General features: G+C 38.7%; 2 protein-coding genes across 2 annotated transcripts in view; one reads left to right on the top strand and one right to left on the bottom strand.

The window, feature by feature from the left end:
• Nucleotides 1–4992, top strand: part of LOC106130912 (uncharacterized) — a 31421-nt gene extending 26429 nt beyond the window's left edge. The window contains exons 18-21 of the mRNA XM_013329859.2: nucleotides 18–204; nucleotides 632–771; nucleotides 1389–1539; nucleotides 4107–4992. Of these exons, the coding sequence (XP_013185313.2) occupies nucleotides 18–204; nucleotides 632–771; nucleotides 1389–1538 (477 nt within the window). The 3' untranslated portion in view covers nucleotide 1539; nucleotides 4107–4992. The remainder of the gene's footprint in view (nucleotides 1–17; nucleotides 205–631; nucleotides 772–1388; nucleotides 1540–4106) is intronic.
• A 357-nt stretch (nucleotides 4993–5349) lies between these two features.
• On the bottom strand, nucleotides 5350–8606 carry LOC106130846 (nucleoside diphosphate kinase homolog 5-like). The gene is made up of 4 exons (XM_013329777.2): nucleotides 8469–8606; nucleotides 6657–6829; nucleotides 6003–6148; nucleotides 5350–5607 (listed from the first exon to the last, which is right to left on the bottom strand). Exons 1-4 carry the CDS (start codon nucleotides 8604–8606, stop codon nucleotides 5354–5356), a joined length of 711 nt encoding a protein of 236 aa, XP_013185231.2. The 3' UTR covers nucleotides 5350–5353.
• Nucleotides 8607–9578: the final 972 nt, after the last annotated feature.

Here is a 9578-nt window from a genome sequence, read left to right on the forward strand (position 1 = left end):
TACTTTGTGTCATTCAGGACGAGATCAAAAAGATAGTCCACAACGTGTGCCAGCGCATGCCCAAGTCGGTGCGGGCCGAGTGCGACCAGTTCGTGGAGAAGTACGCGGAGCTGGTCATCAGCCTGCTGGCGCAGGACCTGGAGCCCGCGCAGGTCTGCTCCGAGCTGAAGCTGTGCCAGCCCACCGACCTCGTGGCTGTCAGAGGTAACTTCAAAGTCAAAGTCAAACGTTTATTTGCCAACTATGAGTCATAAATATGTATAATACAACTTACACATATCACGTCTTTTTTTTTCACACACAACTAAAACACACTAATAAGATTTTGTAGGGAGTCAAGAAAGAGTGCGCTGTTACAAGTGTTGCAATCTCCGACCCATCTTAAGCGAGTCATACATAATTTTACATAGTTAAAAAGAGTTTCGGGTGTAAAGAACTTTTTTTTTATAAAGAATTATACAATTCACTTGACATAAGATTACCAAAAATATAGGTTGCAAAGTTCATACACTACAGAGAATGGCCTTGAGATATGTTAGTGGATAAATAAATATACCTACCGGGTACTATAACCATTCATGTGTTCTCCTCCAAAAACGTGTTTTTGCAATGTACCTTTTTTCACCCTCAGAGGAAATCCTAGACTGCGCCGTGTGCGAAGTGGTGGTGATGGCGGTGAAGAAGGTTCTCGGCAACGACAAAGTGGACAGGAACATTGTTCATATCGTGGAGAAGGCGTGCGGGTTGTTGCCGGCCAAATACTCTGCTCGGGTGAGACTTTCAATAATAATTAAGTAACTGGATTTTTGAGGGTTCCATAGCCGAAAGTAAAAAAACTTATCTTGTATCATTAGCCAGAAAGCCAGATTTAGGGTTAGGGAGATATAGGGTTGACGCTTCACGGGTCTTTCTGTTTTTATGCCTTGTAACTGCTAGAGTGTAACTATTGTTTAAGACAATTAATAACAAAAAAAAATGTGTCCAGTTTCGTGTTCAACTATAATATCACATCTACAGTCCACCATCCGATCATTGGTCCGTCGAGCCGGATATGAACCAGCCACCTATGGATAATCCTACCGACAAAAGCTTGTACCAAATAAAATACATACATATAATCACGTCTATATCCCTTGCAGGGTAGACAGAGCCAAACCTCTTAAAAAAGAATGGTAGGCCACGTTCAGCTGTTTAGCTTAATGATAGAATTGAGATACATATAGTGACATGTTACTAACCCGTCGCCTAAAAGAAGAATCTCAAGTTTATAAGCCCTTAGTCGCTTTTACAACATCCATAGGAAAAAGATGGTCCTATTCTTTTTTTCTATTTGTGCCGTAAACCACACGGCACGTAACAAAATCATCATTATATTTTCGTACCCCCAGTGCCACACCATGATGGAGATCTACGGCGACAGCGTGATCCACCTGATCGAGGAGTTCGGCACCAAGGGCGCGTGCCAGAAGATCGGCATGTGCTCCGGGGACCACGCCGGCTACGTGCGCCTCTACCGCGACCACAGGATGCTGCACTAATGTATGCCCTTATTTAGTTTATTTATTTACTTCTCAGCTTCCAGGGCACTGATCGCGACCATAGGATGCTGCACTAATGTATGTCCTTATTTAGTTTATTTATTTACTTCTCAGCTGCCAGGGCACTGATCGCGACCATAGGATGCTGCCCTAATGTATGTCCTTATCTCGTTATTTTATTTACTTCTCAGCTGCCAGGGTACTGATCGCGACCATAGGATGCTGCACTAATGTATGTCCTTATCTCGTTTTTATTTAACTTCTCAGCTGCCAGGGCACTGATCGCGACCACAGGATGCTGCACTAATGTATGTCCTTATTTAGTTTATTTATTTACTTCTCAGCTGCCAGGGTACTGATCGCGACCATAGGATGCTGCACTAATGTATGTCCTTATTTAGTTAATTTATTTACTTCTCAGCTGCCAGGGCACTGATCGTGACCACAGGATGCTGCACTAATGTATGTCCTTATCTCGTTTTTATTTAACTTCTCAGCTGCCAGGACACTGATCGCGACCATAGGATGCTGCACTAATGTATGTCCTTATTTAGTTTTTTTATTTACTTCTCAGGTGCCAGGGCACTGATCGCGACCATAGGATGCTGCACTAATGTATGTCCTTATCTCGTTTTATTTAACTTCTCAGCTGCCAGGGCACTGATTGTGACCACAGGATGCTGCACTAATGTATGCCCTTATCTCGTTTTTATTTAACTTCTCAGCTGCCAGGGCACTGATCGCGACCACAGGATGCTGCACTAATGTATGTCCTTATCTCGTTTTATTTAACTTCTCAGCTGTCAGGGCACTGATCGCGACCATAGGATGCTGCACTAATGTATGTCCTTATTTAGTTTATTTACTTCTCAGCTGCCAGGGCACTGATCGCGACCATAGGATGCTGCACTAATGTATGTCCTTATCTCGTTTTTATTTAACTTCTCAGCTGCCAGGGCACTGATCGCGACCACAGGATGCTGCACTAATGTATGTCCTTATCTCGTTTTTATTTAACTTCTCAGCTGCCAGGGCACTGATCGCGACCATAGGATGCTGCACTAATGTATGTCCTTATCTCGTTTTGTTTAACTTCTCAGCTGCCAGGGCACTGATCGCGACCATAGGATGCTGCACTAATGTATGTCCTTATCTCGTTTTTATTTAACTTCTCAGCTGCCAGGGCACTGATCGCGACCATAGGATGCTGCACTAATGTATGTCCTTATCTCGTTTTATTTAACTTCTCAGCTGCCAGGGCACTGATCGCGACCATAGGATGCTGCACTAATGTACGTCCTTATCTCGTTTTTATTTAACTTCTCAGCTGCCAGGGCACTGATCGCGACCATAGGATGCTGCACTAATGTATGTCCTTATCTCGTTTTATTTAACTTCTCAGCTGCCAGGGCACTGATCGCGACCATAGGATGCTGCACTAATGTACGTCCTTATCTCGTTTTTATTTAACTTCTCAGCTGCCAGGGCACTGATCGCGACCATAGGATGCTGCACTAATGTATGTCCTTATCTCGTTTTATTTAACTTCTCAGCTGCCAGGGCACTGATCGCGACCATAGGATGCTGCACTAATGTACGTCCTTATCTCGTTTTTATTTAACTTCTCAGCTGCCAGGGCACTGATCGCGACCATAGGATGCTGCACTAATGTACGTCCTTATTTAACTGCTCGGCTGCCCAGGTGATCTGATCTGATCATTGCACTGGTCTTAACAGCTTAAGCTCTGATCAGCGCTCACCCTGCCGGGCACGGTTTTTTTTTTAGTTGATTTTGCATTACTATAAGTTTGGAAATATACCTTTCTACATACATACATATAGTCACGTCTATATCCCTTGCGTGGTAGACAGAGCCAACAGTCTTGAAAAGACTGAATGGCCACGTTCAGCTATTTGGCTTAATGATAGAATTGAGATTCAAATAGTGACAGGTTGCTAGCCCATCGCCTAAAAAAGAATCCCAAGTTTGTAAGCCTATCCCTTAGTCGCCTTTTACGACATCCATGGGAAGAGATGGAGTGGTCATCTTCTTTTTTGTATTGGTGCCGGGAACCAAAAGGCACTGCAACTAAATACACCTTTCTCGCTCGGCAACTCTGAGGGTAATTTCCGAAATCTTACTCGTAAGTAGATAGTAATACCCACGCTCATAATGTAGATAAATGTGGAAGAAGCAAAAGTAGGCAGAAATATAGGCAATAAATAAACTTGGCCTACCTCTTCGCCACCCTTATTCACTAACATTGAGAGGCAATTATGTCTCATCTCTCTTTCTGCGTTTATACTAAATTAAACACGGACGTTGCCGTAACGAACCTACCTTTATCAGATTGAGGATGTTTTACAAAAAGATAAGACGAAGAGTACTCTAACTTGATGAGCTTACTTGAAAAGATTGAACAATGTACTTATTTGAAACTGAACAAATTATTTTGAACAAAGCCAAACTTGAGTAACTATCAAGTGGGAATAAAGGATTATTTTTTCTTTACTACAGATGAAGTTAGTGACACTACATTTTTATTAAAGGTAATATTTTCCTTTCAGAATATTAACATCGGGGGTCATCATCAACTCAAGATTGTAATCTCCATTTTTTATCTTATTTTTGTAATACTTTACCAAAATGTTAGTTCGTAAGTTTGGTTTATTAACGAAATATATTGTATTGTGACTATTGTTTACTGTCGCGTACACCAATATATTAATTTTCTTTTAAAACATAATAAAATGTAGGTAACACGTAATTGCCTTCTTTATAATAAAAAAATTTATTAAAAATGTACTTATCGATATTTTTTTTTTGAGAATACGAAAAAACTTTAGTTACCTAAAAGTTTACTGGATGGATAAGAAATGGCAATAAGAATATCTGTTTGATGAATTGGTATGAAGAAATCATTGCATAAATCGTATCGTATTTAATATGATATTACTTGGTAGGAATAATAATAGCGCTAATTTGGCGTATAATAAAATTAAATCTAATAATGTCACACGTTCACTTCAGAATAATTGTTGGACCTTTTTACTAACCGGCTAACTTCAGAATTAGAAGATATATAAACACTGTTTGTTCTCTTGTAAATTTTTAACTTTTTAAGTTGTATTTGTATTCTCTTTGTATTGTATCAAAGTGGTAAATTATTATTTCGCTTACTTGACATAAAACAGAGATAAATGTCTTAAAATCTAAGGAAGTTGTATTAACGTTTGGTACATTTAATTTGTATTTATCAAAAAGCTTGTCAGACAGTAATAAGATACATAGTCACAGTAATTTTGTTTTAGTTAAGTCCAACGTGTAAGTTTACTTCATGAAGCATGCTATAAAAAAATGTTATTGTTCGCTCGCTAAAATCAATAGTTACACACGCTAGCCTGTGATAACTCATTTCTAAAGTGTTTCTATAATAAAGTTTGGGAAAATTCATATCTGTTTTATTTCGAAATTCTACATCTGTTAAAATGAAAAATCCCATAATTTTCCTATGTGAATGTTTTGTACCTGTTTTAGTACATGAATTTGTTACCAAGATCCAAGCTGGTCGGACGGGAGTCACTTCTTAATCACACCACTTTGGAAACCTTAGCGTTTTTAAAAGACTGACTATCCGTAAGGGGTAAAGCCGTGACGATATGCAGGTATGTACGTACGGGACTATAGGCGGACCCCGGGCCTCTTTCCAGATTGAACGCAACCAGGACTAACTCTAGAAAGGTGATATATGTTTTCTAACAAACCATAGGCAATCAACAAAAATCATTGTTATTAATACGTTTTGTAACTGAAACTATTTGATATTCGCAAACGACTCTTCAGAAGGCAAAGGGGTGTGACACCGCTTGTCTTCCCTTTGCTCCACGTACTGTGGCCCAAACTCCGGTTCGTTAGGGTTGTGCATGCGCAGATGTTCAGCCAACCACAAGACGGGCTCGTCTGGTCTTTCGTGGGCCAAAGTCGTCAAGGCTGGCAATAATGTGGGCGTGATATGCTTCTGTATGTAATCGTTGACTTGCCACGCGCGGAGGATCGGGCCGACTATCACTGTTGATAAAGGATTTTTAGGATAGGAGAGAATAATTGCTGTATGGCATATATGGGTGACATCGGTAGGTAGAAGAGGTCGGGGTAGGGGTCTATCTACTTAGATTATCTTTAATTTAATACTGCGATTCCGCAACTCATAGGATATCTAGCTCGCCTACCTACGGCTCCGAACGCGTGACCTTTCCCTATGTCCATGTACTCCACACTATAAGTATGCAAAATTTCATGCTTTCGACGTCAAAGACGGACAAACAAACCCACTTTCACATATTATTATATACTTAAAAGAACAATTTGTAATAATGGATAACCCCATGACCGCTGGCAGAGCCCATGACCGGTGGCAGAGACTTAACCTACCAACTTTTATTTTCTTATAAGGACCCGCGTACTTTGTGGGAAAAAGAAATGTATCTCTCTCAGCGCCTCGTCGTGGTTCTGACTGCCGTGCACACCGTTGAAGTAGTCTCCGTACTTAGTGCGCCGACCGTAGCATGCGCGCACGCTCTCCGGCCAGTAAGCCTGTGCCTCCACCACGCTGCAATGTATAAATATATTTTAGCCGCCCCTCAATTCACCAAATCTCAATTGTCATAGCACCAATCCAAACCTAGTTGCCTGAATGTAAATAAGTACTTGTTTTCACCCTCCTAGTTTCTGTTTTATAAGAGGGGGAAAGACGTTTGCACTTTACAGTATTGATGACATCACCACGTCACTAATTGAATCTCAATTTTTTATATTTTCTAAGTAATTTCGACTACTCCAAGGGGTGTAATATAAATACATTTTGTGGTACCAAAGATTGAGTCCCTCAAATACCTTACATCAAGACGAATATCTTCACGATAAAAAAATATAAGTAAATCTTACCTTGCGTGAAAGAGGCTTGATTTTTTGTCTGTATGTTGATCTTACCTTACGGGTCCCATGAGCGTTGGGGCCCACCAGCATCAGGGTTATGCTACTCCCACTAGGCATGTGGGCCAATAGGTGAGGAAAATAATAATCGCTATATAAAACATAGTATATATCAATGTTATCACCTTGCGGGTCCCATGAGCGTGCGCCACTTCTGCACAGCGTTGGGGGCCGCCAGCACCATGGGTATGATGCTCCCACTGGACATGTGGGCCACCAGATGGGGGAAATGGTGACGACCGTAGTGGCCACGGTATAATTCCGCGGCTTGCTCGGGAGTCAGGCGGACGATGCGTCTCTGTAAAATGGCAAATACTTTCACTTTCGAAAATGTACGGGAAACTTTATCATAATGTAGGATACAACCAAATCAAATGAAAGGGAGGTCAAATTTAGATAAATTTTATCCCCTGTTTTAACGCTGCTTTTTCAATTTGTTTGTTAATAGTGAATTTGAATGTAGGTAAGTGTCTAAGTAGGTACCCTATATGAAATTTTTGTAAACTGTAGCACGCTGCGTCTCTTTAAAAATACCTAGATACTTATTTTGGTAATAAAAATATTAAGCATATCAAAGGACATTGGAAATTTACTACGAAAAGCTATACGAGAAATTATCTTCTAGTTGGAGTTTGACTATAAAAAGCAATAAATGTATTATAGTAGGTACCTATATCTAAAACCAAACACAATTTCATTTTAATATTCATATTCCTCTCCACTTCAAAATACTCCATTAGGAAGTGCACCTAAGCGAAAGTCGTAATTACATTGAAGTCCCTACTCCGCCAGGAAGATTTAATTTCATAAAACTGTCCCTAGCACTGACCCTCGAAACGTCAATAGGAATGTATAATTAGTTTTTTTGTACGGTTTCTATAGATAACACTGACCAGAGATAGGGTGCTCGAATGTTTGAGCTTCTATTTTACGAATAGGGATGCCACAGTTAAAAAAATATATATTAACTTTCAACTACTAACTAGAAATTCGAAAACGCTTACATTTTACTTCTCTTATCTTATAATTTAGAACTACTTGAGACTTGTTTTATACCTACAGTACGATATCCAGCGAAAAATATCTACACGATCGGATTTTGATTAAGCAAAGATGATAAAAACAAATGCAAGGCAATATACTTAATCATCTTTATAAAATCTCCTTTTTAAAATATAAATAAAAAAAGCAACATAAATCTTAATATTTGATGTCCTATCTAGAAATCTATGTAAAAATTTATTTTGTAAATTAAAGTTTTGTAAATAATAAAACCAAACAGATAAAATTAAATCGATAAAGTGATTAAGGTCACTACGTATCTAAAGATTAACATCCCAAACCTAAGCCAATCAGAAAAAGGGTTTTTAATCACGCAGTGGCCGGGATTTGTGCCTAGTGCACACAGGCACACTGCCGCTGAGCTACAGGGGCTAGACAACGACTCCCGACAACAATTATATAAGCGACTTGCATGCATTGATTTTATAAAAATATTGATGATCAAAATCCTTACAGATGGATTAGCATGTACCAAATAAAAGCAAACAGAGTGGAGACAACCCTAACTTTCCTCTGAGCACCGCATGTATGTGACGCGTAATGAGCGCCCCTCGTTTTGCATGCCAACCCTTGCGCAGACGACGGCCGAGTTTTAAATTTTAAAACAGGAGGATGGATATTAGATACAGAGTATGGACACAGAATTGCTAATCCATGCTGAATTATAAAATGAAATATTTGTTATTTTGGTTTGCCATGAAAACTTAAAAACTATTGGACCAACTATGAAAAAAATTAACACAGTGATGAATTCGATTTTCAAGGATTAAGCATTAGTACTTTATTCCTTTTGTAAATTATATAATACCTATAAATTATTAGACATAATCAAAGATCTTGTAAGTATTAATAACAAATACTTTTTTACAACTTACAGCTAATATCTGAAACCCATTTTGCCTGATCAAATTCTCGATCGCTTCGGCGTCCTCGTAGGCCTCGGGCTTTATTATAGCCAAAGTTCTCTCAGAATAAGCGTGGTACACGTTCGATTCCGTGGAACCAACGGACATAATGCTAAAATCCTTTATTTAAAAAAATAGGGAAATAAATAATGTGAATTCGCAGATGAAAATTTTCCTCTGTTAAGAGTACAAGTAAATATTGTTTGTCTGTTTATAAATAATGAGATTCGTGTCTATTCAGGTTGACAAGACATATTGAGGTCGCTGTCACGTCGTTAGAGGTTTGTTACAATGTTTGTTGACTGAACATTTAATGCATACATTTAAAAACATTACATAGGTATTTAATACCGTATCGCGCATACGGACTTATTGAGTAAATACATAGAGTTCGTAATGATATAAGATTATAGAATAGATGATGATTGGTAATCACAACTATAAGTAACCATAATGATGTACTAGATGTAATAGTTTTTGGTAGCCTTTTTCATTTTATACTGTAACTCGTATTACATTATACTGCAATTCAAGTCAATTTCAATAAGAATGACTCTATCAAGAATTAGTAATTTCATAACCTACCTAATACCTTAAACTACCTACTTGAAACACAATATAACAAGAAGTAAGTACTGTTAGAATTTTGACTCAAATTAGAATTAGTAATTTGATGTATCTGTTCATTTGAATGCGCAAAAGAGAAAACATTCTTATGACAATTACGAGCTAAATGATCCTTGAAACACACAATCTAAAGACCTATTATATTACGATTTCTGTATGTTAACCTACTTCTAACGTCTGATCGTTTGTTTTGGATATCCGTAGTAAAACTTGTGAGAACATAATCAATTGCATATCAGCTTGGTAATCGCAGTTAAGTGGGGAAAGCGTCACGCATTTTCCGGACGAAGCCACCCTGAAGGTAACAGGCGCTGCTGAGCGGCAAAACGTGGTAACGGACAATATTTTGCGATTTACAAATACATTTCAGTGTCGTGCATTTAGCATTTACTGTAAAAACTGTACAATTAAGATTTTATCCTTGTGTAAGTTTCACTTCTTGCTCCTTGTACA

Source organism: Amyelois transitella, chromosome 14 (assembly GCF_032362555.1).
Source record: "Amyelois transitella isolate CPQ chromosome 14, ilAmyTran1.1, whole genome shotgun sequence".
NCBI lineage: Eukaryota > Metazoa > Arthropoda > Insecta > Lepidoptera > Pyralidae > Amyelois > Amyelois transitella.